Raw genomic sequence first — 21,003 nt, 5'->3', positions numbered from 1 at the left:
GGTGTAGGCAGCGGGTAAAGAGTCGCGCTCACAGTTCTGGGGTTCTGGGTTCAATCCCGGACTCTCCTGTGCGGAGTTTGCATGTTCTCCCCGTGCCTGCGTGGGTTTCCTCCCACATCCCAAAAACATACAACAATAATTGGAGATTCTAAATTGCCCCTCGGTGTGATTGTGAGCTTGTCTGTATGTTAATATGTGCCCTGGGATTGGCCGGCAACCAGTTCAGGGTGTACCCCGCCTCTTGCCCGTCGACAGCTGGGATAGGCTCCGGCACTTCCCCGCGACCCTCGTGAGGATAAGCAGCAAAGAAAATGAATGGAAGGTAAATTAAGTGACTTTTTTTTAATATGAAAACCAAACAAAGAAATAACAGCAACACGCCGTCGGACGTGACGTCGATGGGACGCGACAGGGAGCGTGGAAAACTTCAACTCACGTATCGTACGCCTAAAAGCGACGACATGGCCGCCGAGAGTCGGCAGGGCGGCGTCACTCCCACGGGGCCTCGGCGCCGTCGCCGGCCTCGGCGTAGACGGCCAGCTCCTCGTACAAGTCCCCTCCTCCGCAGCCCTCGATGGTCAGACCCTGCTCAAGAGTACCGCGTCACGTTGGGGATGCGCGGAGCCTCCCGAGTGCCGTGGCCGAACTCACCTCGTAGATGTGTTCGAGTTCGGGCTCCTCGTAGATGCTCTCTTTCATTTTCGATTTCAACTGCAGTCACCCCAAATGGGGTGGCGTGGGGGGTGGGGAGAGAACAAAAAAGAAATTATACATTGAGGCAATGCGCTAATACACGCTAATGACGTCCTGTCGTTATCGTGTCGTCTCACCATTTTGCGATTGCATTGAAGTAAAAGCGTCACGATGAAGGCCAGCATCAGGCCTTGAAGGACCATGAGGCCGTCCTTCATGTTGCTGCGGTGGACCGCCTGTTCTCGGTTGACGGGCCCTGATGGGAAGAGGGTGGGTGGGGGGGGGAATTACAAGGTGACAGGTTTGATTCAAATAATTCCCAAATACACAAGAGCAAGATGAATTATTTCAGAAATCTCCCGTTTATCGGGAACAATTACATTAAGAAATTCTCACGGTAATGTGGCGGGCCGGATCTGGCCCCCGGGCGCCCAGTTTGACACCAGTGACTCACGGAAACTAATGTCTCCATCCTTATACCTCAAGGTTTTGTGGGCTCGAGGGTACCAAGATTCCCATTTCCATTGAACTTGTGTACTATGATCACAAACATGAACCACTTAATTATTCGAGCTTAATACATTTAGTGGCGTGTGGGACAACCCGCAACAAAGTCCTTACGAAGGGAACGGGATCGCCTGATTAATATTTCATTTTAGCAACTGACTTTTTGTTTTAACCTACGAAAACCTGAGATCCACAGCGTTCATGTTTGATTTTGTTCACGGACAAATGGAGATGAAGGGAGATTGCTGTCACGTACAATTAAGGAAATAAGTATTTGAACACCCTCCTGTATTGCAAGTTCTCCCACTTCGAAATCATGGAGGGGTCTGAAATTTTCATCGTAAGTGCATGTCCACTGTGAGAGAGATAATCTAAAAAGAAAAATTTAAAAATAACAATGTATGATTTTTTTTTTAACGATTTGCATGACACAGCTGCAAATAAGTATTTGAACACTTGAGAAAACCAATATTAATTGTCGGTACAGTAGCCTCTGTTTGCAATTATAGAGGTCAGAGGTTTCCTGTAGTTGTTCACCAGGTTTGGACACACTGCAGGAGGGATTTTGGCCCAGTCCTCCACGCAGATCTACTCTAGATCAGACAGGTTTCCGGGCTGTTGCTGAGAAACACCGAGTTTCAGCTCCCTCCAAAGATTTTCTATTGGGTTTAGGTCTGGAGACTGTCTAAGCCACACCGGAACCTTGATATGCTTCTTACTGAGCCACTCCTTGGTTTTCCCGGCTCTGTGTTTCAGGTCATTGTCACGTTGAAAGACCCAACCACGACCCATCTTCAATGCTCTGACTGAGGGAAAGAGGTTGTTCCCCAAAATCTCACGATACATGGTCGCAGTCATCCTCTCCTTAATAAAGTGCAGTCGTCCTGTCCCATGTGTAGAAAAACACCACAAAGCATGATGATACCACCCCCATGCTTCACAGTAGGGATGGTGTTCTTGGAATGGAACACATCATTCGTCTTCCACCAAACACGGTTAGTGGAATTATGACCAAAAAGTTCCATTTTGGTCTCATCTGACCACAAAACGTTCTCTCATGGCTCCTCTGATCATCCATGTTCAAATACTTATTTGCAGCTGTATCACACAAATAAATCGTTAAAAAAAATCATACATTGTGATTTCTGGATTTTTCTTTTCAGATTATCTCTCTCAGAGTGGACATGCACCTAAGATGAAAATTTCAGACCCCTTCATGATTTCTAAGCGGGAGAACTTGCAATATAAAGGGTGTTCAAATACTAATTTTTTTCCACTGTAGTTCTACTCTGTACATTTTTTCCAGATTACATTTTTTCCACTTTAACATACTGGCGACTTGCAGTTGAGTGCCGCCCCCCCACGTTTCATTGATGCGGCAGAAGTAGACGCCGCTGTCTTCGGGACGCAAATCGTGGAGGATGAGGAAGGCGTTGAGCGTGACGTCTTTGTCGCGGGTCACCACCCCGTCCAGCAGGCGTCGCTGTGCGGCGTCATGGTTGTAGCGGGCGGCCTTGTACCAGCTCACCACGGTCGGCAGGTGCTGGTGGGAGGACGCGCAGTAGACCGTGACGAAGCGGCCGGGCCTCACCCCGTAGAAGCGAGGCTTCTGGATGATGGACAGCTCGCGGCTCGCAGCGGCTGAGTGGACCGAAGGGAAATCGGTACAAAATTAATTTTATAGCTGTACAACCTTTTGTCGCTTTGTAAGAACATGCTCACATCTTGCCGCCCTGATCTGCAACACTGCGTGTGTGTGTGTATATATATATATATAAAGTTATTTAGGGAAATCCCCCCCCCCCCGCAAGAAAAGCTTCCATCTTGCTACCCAGTCACCCAGACATATGAATATCATACGTAGCACATAACCAGCAAGCTGCATCGTTTTACGTTGATGTATTCATGTGATGATATTTAACAGACACACATCCACTAAAAATATACTTGCTATATACTTGAAATGAACATAATAAGAATACTACACAACAGGTTAACTTCCTCTTTCCCCCAGATGTCCAGGAAGTGAAGCGAGCCCCCAAAATAAAAACAAACAAAATGATGAACACTGCAGTGATGTATTTTACCTGACACGTTGAGCACCGTAAGCACACAGAATCCACACAGAAACCAGCGCATGATGGCCGTGCAGCAGCAGAAAAAATATAGTCCAAACGCTGAAATCTGGGGATGAAAAATGGGGACAGTTTGCAGTAGTAAGCAGAGGAGAAGTCACACTTTCAATTTGGGACCATGCAAAGCAGAGGGCGGAGCTGCTGACAAAAAAAAAAAAATGAGTACATATCCCTTGAAGCATTACAATTAAAATAAAAGTTAATACGGCGGGTATTATTTGTCAAATGACCTATAAATATATATAAATGAAAAGATATATATACATATTTTTTTTTCTTTTTTTCCCCTCTGCAGATACTTTTTGCTGTTACATGTAGGACAAGAGCCAATACATGCCACAGGTTCCTTCCGCTCATTTTTCTTTTTTTTTTTTTTTTTGGACTGGCGTGAGGTTTTTCTTAGCAAGAAAATACCTGTTGCCACCTTATAGCTTCCACACGGCGAGTTCTTGGTGTAAAGCTCTGAAGTTGCTGTTTCTATTTTCGGGCCGGGATGCTTTTCTTCATAGGGACATGCAAACGACATCTGTCGAAAAGTATCCAGATGGAAAGATTTCGGAGATTGCCGGACACATCCAGAAATATCCACAAGTTTCAATTTTTTTTTTTTTTTTTGCAAGAAAATGTCTTAAGGCAGTATAGCCCAGTGTACAGAAGTGTTAAAAAAAAAAAAAACAGGAGATTGCTGTTATGTTACAGACCGCATTTGTAGCTCTCTCCATTAAAACCATTAAAAAATACACATTTAATTTTCAGCACTTTGAGGACCTTTTTCTTCCTCTACATTTTATTAACTGAACCTTCAGAAAGCGCGAGGAGGCTTTGTGTTGCAGTTCGACAAAGTGACCACCAGTCGGCGACCTTTATACATCCCAAAAACGGGAAGAAACGTTCCCCTTTTCTACCCATCACAAGCATTTAATTCTGGAGTTTTACAGTAACAAATAATACACAATTCAGATGCCGTGGCAACCACGCTCATCACCCTGCATCCCAAATGTAAACAAAATATCAGCATTGAAATAGTGTGGTCAATATTCCCAAAGTAACACAAGGCAACATTTCTTCCCCTTAAAAGGACACACAACACGTTTCACCCAACACGAAACAAAAGTGCTTGTTTGTACCTAATATTCAGAGTAAGACCTTTTCAATTAAGACAGAAAGTGAAACAACCTTCAGAGAGTCGCGACAGCGTCGACGTGAGGCCGAAAGCGACTCGACGAGTCGAACTATTAATAATATTACGAATACCATATGGACATGTAAACACGAGCGCTGCCCTTTCAAGGTCTCCTGGCACGACAACGGGAAGTGGACAAAAAACATCTATCTATCAGGGGCGCTGATGGATGAAGTTCTCTTTTAGACGCTCATCGTCCTCGTCGGCTGCAACTGGACCTGGACGGCCTAAAAATAAAACGTAGTGCAAGATTTGAGCGGCCCTCGCTAAACGGTAGCCGCCCCTAACGAGCCGCTAACTGGCTTTGGCGTTCAATTCCCATCGATTTTAATTAAAGAAAAGTTGTACAGTTGGGTGTAAGGATACGCGCCCTCGCTTTTCCTACTGTGGTATGTTGAAAGCAGTTGTCGCTCCCCACTACACACCAGACACTAACATCTGGACTTGCTAGCCTCTTTAACGCTGCCTGCCAAAGACGGCTTTTTCTGCATTTTGCTAACCCGTGTGAAAGGATTTCATGAGCACAGGGGGGGTTTAGGTGGTGACCGGAGAATTTCTTGGCTTCCAAAGTGTTATCAGAGGTTTGTGGATTACCATGACCCGGATGACTGAGAATCTACACGGACATATCATAAGGTGGGGTGACGGCAGCGTGAAAGGGAATAGCGGAAAGTCGGCAAGAAGTTTGACACTCGATACCTCTCCTGCTATGTCGTGTTGAAAGGCTTAATCACCGTCTGGCAAAGAGATTACAGGTCACACTGCAAGTTCTGTATAAAAAGCACAAATGGATAAAAGGCGGATCTGCTCTTCTGGCTGCGATGCATACGTTTTTGCGGGATCTCGGTGTGAAACTTGCAAAAGTTTAAAAGAGGCAACTGAGCTCTTGCTTGTTGAAGACATTTTACGTTTACTTTTCTATTTAGGTGTATTTTCTATGTATCCCTATAAAGCCGGAACAGTTTTACAATGTCACAGTGGACTTTTTAAGTGTTATTTGTGTCTTCTGACGGATATTTATTGAGAATTACAGCCGTTCGGTCCGACACAACAAAGTAGTGAAATGGAAGTGACAGAGGAAAAAAAGAACAAAGGACATAGAGTGAAAAGGTAGTGAAACAATGTTGGACAATACAACAAAAGACAGCACGGATTATAATGAAAAACTCACAATATAGAAAAGATGGATGCAACAATATGATTGAATTTTTCCAGAAGCTAGAAAATTAGGAAGGAAAATCGACGACCACCTTGCAATATGGACTCGTAAAGTGTCGGAAAGAAGGAACGCAACTCAGGCCAATCGTTTTTCTTCGAATTGGCCTCAGCACCACTTACTTTCAATCGAGCAAATTATATTAAGCATAAATATGGCAGTGCCGTTGGCTCACTTTTCCTCCTCCGTCGCGGCGAATCTGTACGTACATGGAAAAAAAGTGTAAAGAAAAAAGCACTGGATCAGAGAGGAACTAAGCCCGGCCGCTATTTCAGGTATGCGAATGACATGGATTAAGCTCAAATCCTGAAAATTTGACCGCCAGCCGGGGAGAAACCCACCAGAGACCTAAATCTTAAGACTTCACACCTCAAGATGTAAAGCTCATCATGGAGTCAAGGTGAAACCTGTTCAACAACCAAGAGTCCAGTTGCCTTGATTAAACGTTTGCGGATCATCACGACCTGGATGAGTGAGAATCTCCACACACTTTTAAGTTAAAGACATTGTCGCAAAAAAAAAAAAAAAAAAAATTACATTCACATGATGAAGACTTCACTGTGGTTGAAAACAATTGTTGCTGTCAGACCAAGTATACATCACATTATGCGATGCTGATTCTTTGTGTGAAAGGGCACACGTACTAATATTCCAATTTCAAATTTGCTGGCTTCTGCAGAACAGGCACAAGCTGATAAACGCTGGGTCCGCTGTTACAGCAATTCTGTGGAATCTCTCTGTGAAACTTTAGGTTCATGACATCTTGTATATGGTAATAATCACGTAGTAGACAGAAGTGTAATGTTTAACACCTGACACTCACTTCTGGCGCCATGTTGTGTTGAAAGCAAGGATTAAGTCAAGACCGAGTTAAAAACAATTGATGCTTAGACTCCCAAAAGTCATCTTAAGACTGTTCTGGAGAACTCCAAGACTACTAGAAAGCTTTCTTGCATTCCTCAAAACACTTGTTTGAGTTTTAAAAGATGATTTATGTCTTCATGGTATAAATGTCAACAAATTACAGCTGAAACAAAGAGTACAAGTGGAGATCCTGCGGGCCAAAAATAGTACACGAATCAAAGAAAGTGTTTTGGTTACACAAGCGACTCCCTGAGGTGTTCTTGAAAGCTGCCAAGACCTTGATCTGGCCCAGGGGCAGAATGTAGTACCACCTCATTTGTAATTTCCACAGGTACTGCCATGACACTCGACCCTGGATCAACAGGACCAGGTCGGGGTCCTGTCGACACCTTCTCCTCGGGGAGGTCAGCGAGGCTGCCGTAAAGAGCTCCCATCTTGTGCGCAATCAGTCCCTCCCTCTCCGGCGGGTCCTCGGAGGACCCGGTCTTGGAGCGGTACAGGAAGGCAGCATGGCGGAGGCCGCGACGGAGCAGGTGGCTCCGGTAGGTCCGCTGGATGACGGCGGCGGCGCGGTTCTCCTCCTTGTGGCGCACAGTGGTGGTTATGGGCGCGAAGGAGTCCGAGGTGGGGTTGCTCTGGACGAACTTGGTCTTGATGCTTTCCCGCATGGCCGCCATTTCCAGCGTGTCTCCCAGGACCATTTCCGTGACGGCCATCAGGACATCCAGGCAGTGGATGCGGTCGCCGATGACCAGCGGCAGGTCCATTTGGATCAGGCGAAGGCGGTTGGGCTTAGCGACCCTCAGTGGCTCCTGCAGCGTGTCGCAAAAGTCTGAAAGGCGGGCGTACTCGATGAACATGGTTCCATCCGTGTCAAACTTCTCCCATGTGTCGTTGAACATCTCAAAGTCCTCCTCGCAAAGCGCATCGCTGCTCTCCTCCTGCGCCACGTTGAAGTTCTCCAGGATGATGGCGATGTACATGTTGACCACCACCAGAAAAGAGATGATGATGTAACTGCTGAAGAACATCATGCCCATGCCCGGGCTGCCGCAGTTGCCCCTCACGTCCGTGCCGGGGTTCTCAAAGTCGGGATCGCAGTCGGGGGGCACGCTGTTGAGCATCGGGAGCAGGAGCCCGTCCCAGCCGGCCGACGTCGTGATCTGGAAGAGGCAAATGATGCTCCCGCCAAACGTCTCGAAGTTGAAGATGTCGTCGATGCCCGCCTCTTTCTTGACGTAGGCGAAGTTGGACATGCCGAAGATGGAGAAGATGAACATGATGAGGAAGAGCAACAGGCCGATGTTGAAGAGGGCGGGGAGCGACATCATCAGGGCGAAGAGGAGCGTCCGGATGCCTTTGGCCCCTTTGATGAGACGCAGGATGCGTCCGATCCTGGCCAGACGGATCACGCGGAAGAGGGTCGGTGACACGAAGTACTTCTCGATCAGGTCCGACAGCATCGTGCCTGAAAATGAAGGACTTTCGTTACAAATGTGGTTGGAATTTGATTAAAAAAAAAGGACTTGAAAAGTTTCTAAAATAGTCCATAAAAATACACTGACAAAAAAAACACTTGATTTCTAAAGTACATGACTTATACTCCTGCCCACACAACTCTGCTGTTGCAAAAAAATGTTTAGGGCAAGAAAGAGGTTGAAACATTGTCATATTCGATCAAAGAACCCCTTGAAGTGTTTTTTTTTTTGGGACTGTGTGATCTATTGGTGGATATTTTTAGCTCAAACCTTGTCAGCCAATGAGAGAAAACACATTCCCCTGAGAAGCAGATGAAACAGACGAGGAGATATGATGAGAAATGATCAGTATATATGTATATATATGTATTAGTATATAGTCACAGTTTAACTGTATAAGCCGCGACTTTTTTCACACACTTCCAACCCTGCGGTTTATGTGGTGATGCGGCTAATTTGTGCATGTTTTTCTAACGCCGCGAGGGGGCACTTGAGCGGAAAAAGTAAGAGTAAGACGGGTGGAATATATGTGCCGTGGCGCTAGCGTTGTGCTAGGATTAGCGTCAGCGCTGTACCGTCTTTCTATGTAAATATCCCGTGTTCCAATGTGAGTTTCAATGTGGGCACTTGCGGATTTTACACAGCTGTGGCGTATCTATGTACCAAACGGTATTTCATTTACAAACGCACTGGGTGAGGCTTATTACCGGGTGCGCTCTGTAGGCCGGGAATTACGGTAATTTAAAGTGATTTTTGGACCAGGTTTCCGATAGGTAATACCACACTAAAATGAAAAAAAAAAAAAAAAAATCCCCCACACCCACAACTCAATTTCTCTGAATCCCATCATCTTATTTTTAAAATACTTGGTGTGGTATATTCAGTTTGACGTGGACATTCCAACTAGAATTTACATTTTGACTGTCATTTTTTGGGGGGAAATCTCGTCACACTGCTACTTTCATGAATGACGTAAGAGTACTATCCATATTTTCTCCACAGAAAAATTGAGACAGTATTATATTAGATGACCCAATACATCTTGATAATGATATTTGGATGGAGCATAGCGATTTAATAATTTGTCCCAGCCATGATCAATAACATAAATTAGAAATAATTAGATTTCCAGTAATTTCTCACTACATCACTGGTTACCTACTGCAATCCTGCCAAATAGATGACTTATTTATCGACCATAAGTATCTACTTGTCTATTTTGGAAATCCATGCCATATCATGGAAATATGCACTTTACCGTGATTGTTTTTTTTTTTTTTTTTTTGACAGCATACTTATTGGAATGCACTCATAAGTGGGAATTGAGCCACAGTCAGCGATACACTTTTCATCTGTTTAGTGAACGCTGAGAGAACAGTAAAACACAATGAGCACGCTCGCCCATGATCTGCTATCAGCCACTGCACACACCCAGACACACAAAACGAGCCATCAAACTGCATGTCGCAAAGGAGGAATATCGCGCCCTCTGGTAGTTATTAATTCTTACAACAGATGTTTGAGGACCCTTGTATGATGGTCACTCACCAGCGATGGAGACGATGACGACGATGAAGTCGAATATGTTCCAACCGTTGGTGAAGAAGTACTGGCGCAGGGCAAACAGCTTCAGCACGCACTCGCTGGTGAAGACCGCAATGAAGGCCAGGTTGACTTTGAAGAGAAACTCCTCCTTTTCCGGGCTCTGGTTGTCCGTCTCCACCATCATGGTCACCATGTTGAGGCAGATGAGCACCATGATGAATATGTCAAAAAACTGCTGACTGATGAGGTCAAAGACCAGGCCCTGGAGGAAGTTCTGCAATGGGCAGGGTGAAAGACAAATCCAAAAGGGTCAGTTTAGGGTGTTGACGGCAGATGACGTCACCATGTCAGAGCTGATGTCTTCAACTCGTCCACATCGAACACCGTCACTGAATCAGCATTTAAGAGAGTCATATATATCGAGACATCTTAATCAAAACAACTGCCACATTTTATCACAACATTTTCCATGTATCCCACGGAACAAGAATTAGAGAACATTTGAGACACCCTCTCAATCAGGGGTCGAGATCGACCGGTCGATCGCGAGGCAGTTTGGGTCGATCGTGACAGCGTGCTGAAAAAGATAAAAGACAGCCGTATTTTTCTGAACTTTAGCTCACCGCGCATGTGCAAACAACGAGACTTAGTACAGGAAAACACGCAAGTCACCGAGTTCACCCCATATTTTAAGCTCTCGCTTAAGAAATCTCATCAAACATGAGTATGGATGCTGGAGTAGAGAAGAAGACAAAAACACATCACTTTCATACAGAATGGGAGGCGGACTTATTTTTAACGATGTCATTTTCGAAGTGAGCTTGCCTCATCTGCTAGTGCACTATTATAATACCAAAGAAGGGAAACGTGGAGCAGAATATTCGAACAGTTTATGGAAAATACGACGCAGACATTGCGCCAAAAAGCAAGATGATAACGAGAAAAGTGAACGCACTAAAATCCCAACTGGGGGCCGCACAGCAGTCACTTTTCGCACAATATAGTTCAACAGCGAAAGCCGCCACCATAAAGGAGTACTGTTACACGGCGCTGTGAAGCCATGGCTGATGCATGGAAGGACGTCGGAGATTGTCTCTCACTGCAGTTGGACGAATCCACTGACGTGAGTGACAAAGCCCAGGTGTGCATTTTCATTCGTACGGTGTTTCGCGATCGTTAATCTGAACTCAGACAGTTACAAAAAACGTTTATAGTTAATTATGTTGTGTTGTGCAATATTGGCTCATACGGTTATGCAAGGCACACAAACATACATTTACACATAATGAATCCCAATATTTACTTATAAATATACTTGAAAATATCATGATCGCGAGAGGCTGGCTGCTTGAAAAGTAGATTTTGGGGTGAAAAAGTCTGGGCACCCCTGCTCTAAATACAGCCCCGTTGAAATTATTGCTTATGGTTGTGACTGATAGCATTAAATGTGATGTACTCTATTAATGTCAGTCATCAAAAGGGAACACGAAACTGTGCATCCAGGAAGACATGATTAATTAATTTCACAAGTGTACTGCATAGATGTGTGTCTTTTCCCATAACATGTCACCATTAAAGAGTAATTGGAGACCAATAATAAAAAGAGAACCTACAGTGGGACGTGGAATAGGCTTCTGCGGCTTCTTGGAACCGAGTTTTTTCATGGCTTCGTAGTACTTCTTCTGCTCTTCCGTCATGAAGATGTCCTTATCTCCCAAGTGCATCAGAAAATCCCGTTACTACTACTACCATCTGTCAAGTCATTTCAAAGACGCCAATGTCTTTAACGGTCATGCGTGAACACTCATCTTTTTCTTTTGCTGGTTGAAGTTGTCAATGATGACGCCGATGAAGAGGTTGAGGGTGAAGAAGGAGCCGAAGATGATGAAGATGACAAAGTAGATGTACATGTACAGGTTGATCTCGTACGACGGCTGCTCCTCCACCTGACGAACATCAACAAAGACCATGAACGGGATGAATTTGGACAGAGAGTGAACTCCCAATTTATAGCAAGGAATACCTTACAGCCATACCCGCCAGCAGTGAAAATCAAAAATATAGAGAGCAGATAAAAATAACTTCTGCTTTAAACACAAACAACTCATTAAAAGGTGAGGCCTGGTCGGGGCGACCTGTGTTTTTAACTTTAACAATATGCTAAACAGCAGGGAATATATTTAAAAAAAAAAAAAGAGACGAGAAAAATATGACAATGTGTCACTGTGTCAAAAACATAGTAAAATGGTGAATAGGAAAGGAGTAATTGGTACTTTTAAGGGTTGTGAAGTGGCGATATACACGTCCTTACACTTCTGGCGTACTTCCTCAAATCAGATGTCTGTCAACAGTTTATTTTTAGCGCTAATGTTGTAAGATGACTTTGAAATAATATTTAAGTGCTGTGGAGTTATACTGTCTTTTATGGCATATTCAGAGTTGAAACTTTTACCATAAACCGTTATAAATATTTTGGGAAGGGGTGACCATTTCTATGAAAGTAAATGTGTGCCACCAGGATTTGAATTTGAAATGTAAAGTGATCACATTTTCAATAGTTGCTACAATCCGCTGTCTAAAAGTTGCCATCTGTGCCACTAGGCGGGGTTACTTCAGGTCAGAACCGAATACCCAGCCAATCGCAGTTACTCTTTTGTAGTCACATGACGTCACATACTAAGAAAGCGTAAGTGGATTGGCTGGCTGTTTGGTTCTGACCTGAAGTAAAACTGCCTGGTGGCACAGATGGTGAATTTCAGACACCGAATTGTAGCCGGTTGAATTGTTAACGTTGAAAAGTTACACTGAAATACAACTGCAGTATTGAACATGTGATCACTTTACATTTCAAATTCAAATCCTGGTGGCACATATTTACTTCCATACATTTCTTAAATATTCGCTTGGTCCCTAACAACCGTGCATAGCGAGGGTTCACTTTACTTACTTCTCTCGAGTCGACAGCAGCATACATTATGTCCATCCACCCTTTAAAGGTTGCCTGCAAATTCATCAGAACATTTTTTTTTTTAAACAGAACATTCCAGATGTCAACTCAACTCGATTGATGACTTCTATGTACCACTTGGAGCAGCGACAAGTAACCCTTCGCCACATTGTCGTAGTTGACCTTGACATTAACCCAGCGGGCCTCCCCCGTGGCCTCCTGCAGGGCCAGGCACTCGCTGCGGTTGTTGATCTCGGCAGCGGGAAAGCGCTCCCCCGAAGTGGTGTTGATGCAGCGGTAGAATTTGCCGGCGAACATGGTGACTCCCATGATGCTGAAGATGAGCCAGAAGATGAGGCATACGAGCAGCACGTTGAAAATGGACGGGATGGCGCCGACCAGCGCGTTCACCACCACCTGGCGAGGTCCAGAATAAAGTCTGCGCGTGAGAATCTGGCGTCACGGCCACGCACGACGATTGACGTCTTAGCACTTACCGGGCTTTGCTCCCACGTGAGGTAAAACATGCAAGCGAGGAGAAACGTCACACGCAGCAAAACAGCCATTAAGCTCAGTAAAGCCACACAGTGGAAGTGTACTCGTTCATACTGACAAATAATATTAAGAAAATAACAAGCGTTATAAACAGATCATTGTAAGCTAAGGAAAAAAAACGATAAAACACTTAATAAACCCATTGATGACAAGTGACGAGTACACTTTGTGTTCCTTCTTAGCTAATTACTTCTCCTCACATCCTTTTTTTTCCTTCTCTCATCAGTCTCCTGAGATGATTCTTTTCATCCCACATTCCTTTTCTCACCTTCTTACTCTCTTCTCTTCATATTTTCGCTTTACCTCTCACTCTCTCTCTCTCATAACCAATTCTCTTTCCCTCACCCGACTTTTCCTTCTCACATTCTCCTGACCTTTTTCTTCCACTCATTGTCATGGGCGGGAATGGACCACGGCCAAGAGGGGCTCAGCTCTGACACCTGTCAACGGTCACAGCTGTTTTGCACGAGGTGCTGTGATTAGACCAAGTATTTAAGTTGGAGTTTTGTCACTGGCATTGCCCAGTTCGTTGCCCTGAGTTAGTGAGTTGCATTCACTGACAGTAGGAATCTCCACCACTGAGAATTGTGTAGTGTTGAGCTATCCTCGTCACAGCGTTTCTGTGCCACCACAGTTTGGTCCTGTCTTAGTTTATGTTTCACAGTCAAGTCCTAGTTCATGTTTCCTAGTTTGTCTCCAAGTAATCAGACCTAGCTTCACGTTTTTCGATCCTCCCTTTGCTTAGCGTTTTGTGCCTCTGCCTTCTCGGATTGCTACACCGTGTATGACCCTGTTCCTTGAATAAACCACGCCTAACATCATGCCCGCGTCTTGGAGTCCTGCATTTGGGTCCTGCACCGTTGATTCATGACACTCAACAAATTCGTATACTGCATATTTTCATCATTTGTTCTTGTCTACACATTCTTACTCACTTGCTCAAATTCTTCCCTTTCATCCATACTTCTTATGTTCTTCTCCTCACATCTTGTTCAAAAAAAGCAAAACACACATGCAGAGTTAGTCCTCGGACCGTGGCGAAACTGAGGATTGCGGAGGTGTGACTGTTGTTGGGCTTGATGTGACGTTAAACATGGTCACGTCTGAATTTCACATTTTCAAACTAATTTGGATAAAACTCCAACAACCCAACATGCCAATCGGGAGTGTGACTGCGTGGGCGCCACTCACCCTCATGCCTTCAAATCTGGAGAGGGCACGTAAAGGCCTCAGCGCCCTCAGAGTTCGGAGGGATTTGATGGGCCCCAGCTCGGAGTAACCCAACCAGTTGGCCACCAAACTAATGAGCGAAATCTGCAGAGAGACCAGACCATTTTTACCCCGCGACCAACTCACTGGAATCTCGCAGAACTTACATCAACAATGAAAAAGTCCAGCCAGCACCAAGCATTGGTGAAGTAGGTCTTGAAACCGTACGCTGTCCATTTCAGAACCATCTCCATGACGAAGACAAAGGTGAAAACTTTATCAGCGTACTCCAGAATAATTTTGATGATTCGCCGCCGCTCGATGTAAATGTCTTCAAAAGCCTGCCGGAGGACAAAACAACGTGGATGTGTACCGCAAGGCCCCGCTCGGACGCGTTCCGGCGACTCACCAGAGCGCCGCTGCTCAGCAGGATCATGAAAATGATGAAGGTTTCAAACCAGTCGTGCTCCACAATGGCAAAGCAGGTCCTACGCAGAGTCCACCATCGCTTGCCTCCGATCGTGTTCACATCTACGGTGAGGCAGGGCCAGCGCCGCACGCAGTCTGATAGACAAATTGCGTGAGTTAGATACCGGAAATCGCCATGTTGCGTCTAGATACCAACGCATCCGCCATTGGTGAAAATCTGTGATGCAGAGACCATCCCATTAAACATTTAAATGGAGTAAAACACAACTACAGCCGATATAATCATACTGTCAGTGAAGCAAGCTTCTGGCTCCACTGGATCCGGCTCTTCCTCCTCCTCTTCCACCGGTTCAGGATCTGGCGGCTGATAGTCCGCCGTGCTGCACAGCGACACGTCCCCGTCATCGCTTGCCACGCCCATCAGCTGCTCGGGCCCAGCAGAGACATGCCGCTTAAAAGTGCGCGAGAGGTGACATCTTTTATTTTTCAAGAGAGGTACTTACCTTGACTTCTCTTAAATGGCCGATCTCGTCTTCTAGGCTTTCCTGGAAAAAAAAAAAAAAAAAAAATCAGAACATAAAAAGTGTAGATTATGGGCTTTTGACCTCAGAAAACCTTCAGAGGAACCTTGTGTGTCTACGCAAAATTGAGTTCCTATGGTTTATTATTTCCAAGTCGAAAAAAACGGAAAGCCGGAAAACACTTTTTTGTCTCCCTTCTGAAGTGGAGCCTGGACAAGTGAACATTTCTGATTGGATGACTACTTGCTGCATTACGTTCTGATTGGATGACTACTTCCTACATTCTGTTTTGAAATTCTATTGGTTTTATCGACCCCAGAGGAAAACTGGCGATATCTACTGTATTCTAAATGGTGGATGAAAAAAAAATCTTTGAGTTGTTGCTTTAATGTCATTGTCAGAAGCAAAGTAGTAGTTAGCACGTTGCTTCAGTTAGTGACAACGTCGATCTTACACCATCATGAAGGCTATTCCCACAAGTGGAGATATTGGAGTCGTAGTCGTGGTCGTCATCGTCTGATTCTCCCTCGGCGATGGGCACACTAAGAGCCAGCTCTCCACCCATAATGGCGCCAGAAGTCCGTCCCGGTGACAAAGAATTTGCTATCCCATCTGCCTTACTGACATCCCCGCCAGGGTCCAAGTCATTCATCTCCAACACCTCCACGTTGGCATCCTCAGTTGCCTTGGGTTTATCGTCCAGTATCCTCTGTGGCATTTCAGCGACAGCTGCCTTGAGCCAGTCAATGCCTCGCGAGATCCTGCCGACGGCGATTTGGAGGTTGTTCAGCTCGCCGTCGTCCTCCGCCGTCGATAGGTTGTCGCCGCTGAATGAGCTGAGCAGCAGCGCCAGGAAGAGGTTCAGCACCTGATCAGAAGGTTGACAAGTACGTGAAGTATCAAAAGGCAAAGTCTGGTCGAAATGGTCACTTAAACCTGAATAGAACAGAGCATGCCGCGACCCTAGTGAGGATAAGCAGCTCAGAAAACGAATGGATGGATAGAACACAGCATGAATTATGAAATGGTGGGGTCTGGAGAAATTGGGCTTTTTGTTTCAGGGAAAAAAAAAAATTGCCATCATGGGGAAATCTTTTGTGTGATATCACCGATAGAAAACCTTGTCTAAAATGTTTTTAAATTGGAGTAAAAGAGCATGAAAAAAAAATCACAGTAATGTAACTGAACATGCTGAAGAAAATTTTGAACATGTCATATGAATGGAAGTCTCCCTCGATAGAACGCAAAGCCTCTTACTTATCTAAGACGCTTACCCAGAAATTGGATGCAACTCCAAGCTTGTCTTTAGAAAAGAGAATTGCTGTTAGTAAACACCTGGACGCTCTATCTTTAAAACCCAAAGACCAAGTCCGAAACGTTGGTGTTCTGATTGATTCCAACCACACTTTCAACAATCATATCAAATCAATCACAAAAACTGTCTTGTACCATCTGAAAAACAAATCAAGAGTGAAGTCTTTTATGTGTCAAGCAGACCAGGAAAAGCTCATCTATGCTTTTATCTCAAGGAGACTTGACTACTGTAATGGTCTTCTGACAGAGTATTAAACAGCTGGAGCGCATTCAGAATGCTGCAGCTCACGTTCTGACCAAAACAAAGCAGTCCGAGCCTATAACTTCAATCATAAAGTCCTTGCACTGGCTTCCAGTCAACTTTAGAATAGATTTTAAAGTTCTGCTACTGGTCTATAAATCACAAAATGATTTAGGTCCTGAATACATGAAAGAAATGCTTACGGAATACAAACCCAGTAGAGCTCGGAGATCGACTGACTTGGTTCAAATAGTGGAGCGCAGAGTCCAAAGCAAACATGGTGAAGAAGCATTTAGCTATTATGCTGCACACAAATGCCCTACAGTACATTTTGACCTGAATTGGACAAATTTAACTTTTAATGGAGGACCCCTACACAAGTCTGTCCACTCTGCTAGCTCATATGGCTGGTCGCTTCACCGTTATGTTATCCTTCATGGTAACATGTATAAAACCTCGGACTAAGCAATATGATCGGTGCACGACCCTAAAGGCTCATCAATTACAGTCCAATACGCCGTCTCGGATGACTCCCCTTCGCATACGCTCAGCAGCTGTTTGCGTTTGTTGACGCGGTGGCAGCAAGCCGACCTGAGCTGGATCTTGACACATACTCAAGGTCAAAACTAGTGTTTGCTGTCTCAAGTTGTTGGATTTAAATAGAAGCCTTCCATGCGAAGTGTGTGAGTTTTCATTTTGCTTTTTTTTTTTTTTTTATTGTCCGCACGGTAGCTCCAAGGCCCCCTGAGATGGTGACTTGAGGCGGCGTGATCATCTGGAGAATTTTGGCAGCGAGCGGTCGGCGCTTTTCAGCTCTCCTGCTGATGAGCCATTTCCTTTTTTCATTTCTATGAATAACCTACCAGGAAGTGGGCATGAAAGAGCACACTGAAATAATCCGCATGAGTGCACGTCTTTCTTTAAGGGAAGCCAGACGAGAACGTCACTTACGCCAACATCAGAATCTCCCGGCCTGACGGCAGCTACACTTGTTGCTCTGTGCTGGAAAGGATTTGTTGGAATTTGTCCGTTTACAAAATATTTTTTCCAACACGAGTTTTACTTCCATGGTCTTTTGCTTTTTTTTTTAAATTGACTTTAGGATTTTTCTTTATGCTTTAGTGTTGGCCAAAAAGAAAATGGAACGAACACGTGATGTATGAAATACATTTTTCCAAGAGGAAGCACAATCTCTGTTCTCTGGGAAAGTTGATGTAAATTAATGCTTGGTAAACACTGGCCCCTGTCATTATATTTGGCCCACGAGGCAATTTAAAATTAATATTAGAGCTGGCCCGCCGGTATCACAAGTGTTACACACTTGTTTGGTTCCATACTAAAAGGTTCGTTTGTTCAACATTGGCCCGCGGCTTTGTTCGATTTAAAATTTTGGACCTCTGTGAATTGGAGTTTGACACCCGTGCTGTAAATACTGTAAAGGCGGGGGGAAATTTTTCTCACGGGTCACATTGTAGTTACAGTTTCCCTCGAGGGGCCGTAATTACTGTAAAACTGCCTCATCATAAACTAGTTTTGTAGTCAGAAATCAAATGTAATGGGTTTTTCAACTATGTTTGATGCCTGCAATAACGCAACATTATAATTTATATGACATGACAATTTGAAATTTTGATAAAATTTTCACACATGGTACGATGATTTGCCATCGAGGGCCACACGAAATCAGGCGACGGGCCGGATCTGGCCCCCGGGCCTTGAGTTTGACACCTGTGCTGTAAATTGATCCCAATAGGGAAAAAAAACAAACAACCAAATCAAAACAAGGAGGTGTTTCTGAAGTAAAAGTTTGACTCACCACGAGATTCCCAATGACCATGACCATCATGAAGACGATAAGACACATCGCAGCGCCGGACACCTCCATGCAGTCCCACATGGTCTCGATCCATTCGCCGCACAGGATGCGGAAGACGATGAGGAAAGCGTGGAAAAAGTCGTTCATGTGCCAGCGTGGCAGCTCGCACTCATCGGAGATCTTGCACACGCAATCTTTGTAGTTCTTGCCGAAGAGCTGCATGCCCACCACGGCGAAGATGAAGACGATGATGGCCAGCACCAGAGTCAGGTTCCCCAGGGCGCCCACCGAGTTCCCGATGATCTTGATCAGCATGTTGAGCGTGGGCCAGGACTTAGCCAGCTTGAAGACACGAAGCTAGCTCCACAGCGCGAGCGAGAAGACGAACAATAACAGCAGAATAAACGCGGGAAGCGCCGTCATGGAAAGGGGAGTGACTTTCGCTCACCAGACGGAAGGAGCGCAGCACCGAGAGCCCCTGTACGTTCGCCAGGCCCAACTCCGCCAGGCTGAGAGTGACGATGATGCTGTCGAAAATGTTCCAGCCCACTTGGAAGTAGTAGTAGGGGTCCATGGCGATGAGTTTGAAAAACATCTCCGCCGTGAAAATCCCAGTGAAAACCTAAGACAAGGTACATAATTCAAAAAGCGAAATGCAGGTCATTTAAATTGTGGTATAAATTGTGAACAGTGATGCCTCGGTTCTCGATCACAATCCGTTCCAGAAAACGGTTCAAAAAGTGAATTGTTCGAAAACCGTATCGATGTTTCCCATGACAATGAATGGAAAAAGAAATAATGCGTTCCAAGCCTAAAAAATTTAGGATTTTTAAAGCATATTTTTTAGCTTTTCCTGATAACAAACTGCGTCGTAGAAATAAATCTATACTTCAAATACTTTATAGAATAAAATAATTTAAGAAATATATTTATTTTTTGCTTAAAATGTATGCTTTAGTAGTAGAGTATGCTAGGCTGGGAGTTTATTGCCATATCTGTAGCGACTCGGCCCCCAGCCTTGTAAACTTTTTTTTTTTTATTAACAAAAGTGCAGAAAAACTTTAAACCAACAATAAACAAAAGGGGAAAGGGGGGAAGCAATACTTAATTTTTACAAAAAGTAACACACAAAAAGATTCGTAACTCGAGTCAACAAAACAAAAATGCAGAAATGCTTCAACAACTGTACATATCAAATGTCTTCGGGGGTGGTGACTCTCCCTCTTTTAACAAAAAAATGAATTTAATGTCATTTGTTTCTGCCGTCTCTTAAGAACCTTTCTGTAGTGGCTCATCACGACATTAAAATTTTGGAGTGCTCTGCTACATTCAGATTTATTGCTTTGATGAAGTTCGACGAAATTATGGATTGTGTACACACGCTGCGTTATACAGAATAAAAAAAAGTGCTGTCATTGCGCCGTCATGCTGTCGTTATGTCATTCGAATAAACAATAACAATAACAAAACGCGTCGTGGGTGGGCCAAATGCTTGCGCAGGGCGCATTATGTCATTTCCCGTTTTTTTTCCATGGCGTGGGAATTCACAACAAAGCGTGTAGTGGGTCAGCTGGTCAGACCGCGTGCAATATGTTATTTCCATTTTTTTTTTTCAACGGCGTTCGAGTACCGATTTTCATTCAAAAACAGAAGCAAAAAAAATCTCAACATTTTCTTCCGAAAACCGATTTGTTCGAAAACGGGGACGTTCGAAAACCAAGGCTTTACTGTACTTGAGTTCAGTACATGAGGAAGAGTTGTATGATTATCCGGCATGATTGGTCAATATGTCATGATAGGGGTTCTTTTAAATACCAGTGACCCAAGTTAAGAGTATTTCGAGGGTAGAGTCATTGCTCAGCCACTTTGAGTTGCGAGCAAAAATTTGAGATATGACTGTTTATGCCGGCAGTGAAGTCAACTCAGCTAGCTTAACAAGAAGTAGTAGTTTGGAATACCGTACTGAACACATCTTAAAATAAGTGTCTTTAATCTTCTTAATAGCTAAATTTAAAACAAAGAGCATTCATATGTTATGTAGTTAAATCAACCACAAAACTGGAGAGGCGCTTGAACGGATCAATGGCATTGCTATTAATTTTAATGGGACGACTTGCAATACAAGTGTTTTGAGTGACACGTGATGACGGGACAAATGAAACTCATGGCTCAAGGCACTACTGTACTGTAATGTGATCCTTCCTAGCCGTCCATCTTGGTAACAATGCGCAATGTACAGTATGTGTCCTATAATTAATGCCATCGCTCCACTTGCAATTGATTTACTCAATCTGTATGCAGTACATTAACAAAAAAATAAATAAATCCACAGCGTCAAAGAAAAAAATAA

General features: G+C 44.3%; 2 protein-coding genes across 2 annotated transcripts in view; both read right to left on the bottom strand.

The window, feature by feature from the left end:
* Positions 1-341: 341 nt before the first annotated feature.
* On the bottom strand, positions 342-3,393 carry cd79b (CD79b molecule, immunoglobulin-associated beta). Its single transcript, XM_061810065.1, has 5 exons — positions 3,288-3,393; positions 2,533-2,841; positions 831-949; positions 652-711; positions 342-585 (listed from the first exon to the last, which is right to left on the bottom strand). The coding sequence occupies exons 1-5, from the start codon at positions 3,337-3,339 to the stop codon at positions 490-492; spliced, it is 636 nt and encodes a 211-aa protein (XP_061666049.1). The 5' UTR covers positions 3,340-3,393; the 3' UTR covers positions 342-489.
* A 703-nt stretch (positions 3,394-4,096) lies between these two features.
* scn4aa (sodium channel, voltage-gated, type IV, alpha, a) overlaps positions 4,097-21,003 on the bottom strand; it is a 31,937-nt gene continuing 15,030 nt past the window's right edge. Inside the window, exons 14-27 of the mRNA XM_061810067.1 lie at positions 19,102-19,275; positions 18,654-19,010; positions 15,737-16,150; positions 15,265-15,306; positions 15,050-15,185; positions 14,742-14,896; positions 14,500-14,673; positions 14,315-14,437; positions 12,704-12,985; positions 12,569-12,622; positions 11,430-11,567; positions 11,235-11,339; positions 9,625-9,895; positions 4,097-8,066 (exon numbers count right to left, since the gene is read on the bottom strand). Of these exons, the coding sequence (XP_061666051.1) occupies positions 6,832-8,066; positions 9,625-9,895; positions 11,235-11,339; positions 11,430-11,567; positions 12,569-12,622; positions 12,704-12,985; positions 14,315-14,437; positions 14,500-14,673; positions 14,742-14,896; positions 15,050-15,185; positions 15,265-15,306; positions 15,737-16,150; positions 18,654-19,010; positions 19,102-19,275 (3,660 nt within the window). The 3' untranslated portion in view covers positions 4,097-6,831. The remainder of the gene's footprint in view (positions 8,067-9,624; positions 9,896-11,234; positions 11,340-11,429; positions 11,568-12,568; positions 12,623-12,703; positions 12,986-14,314; positions 14,438-14,499; positions 14,674-14,741; positions 14,897-15,049; positions 15,186-15,264; positions 15,307-15,736; positions 16,151-18,653; positions 19,011-19,101; positions 19,276-21,003) is intronic.

This window comes from Syngnathoides biaculeatus, chromosome 22, assembly GCF_019802595.1.
Source record: "Syngnathoides biaculeatus isolate LvHL_M chromosome 22, ASM1980259v1, whole genome shotgun sequence".
Taxonomy (NCBI): Eukaryota; Metazoa; Chordata; class Actinopteri; order Syngnathiformes; family Syngnathidae; genus Syngnathoides; species Syngnathoides biaculeatus.
Note: the sequence above shows the minus strand (reverse complement) of the source record. Positions and strands in the feature narration are given on the sequence as shown.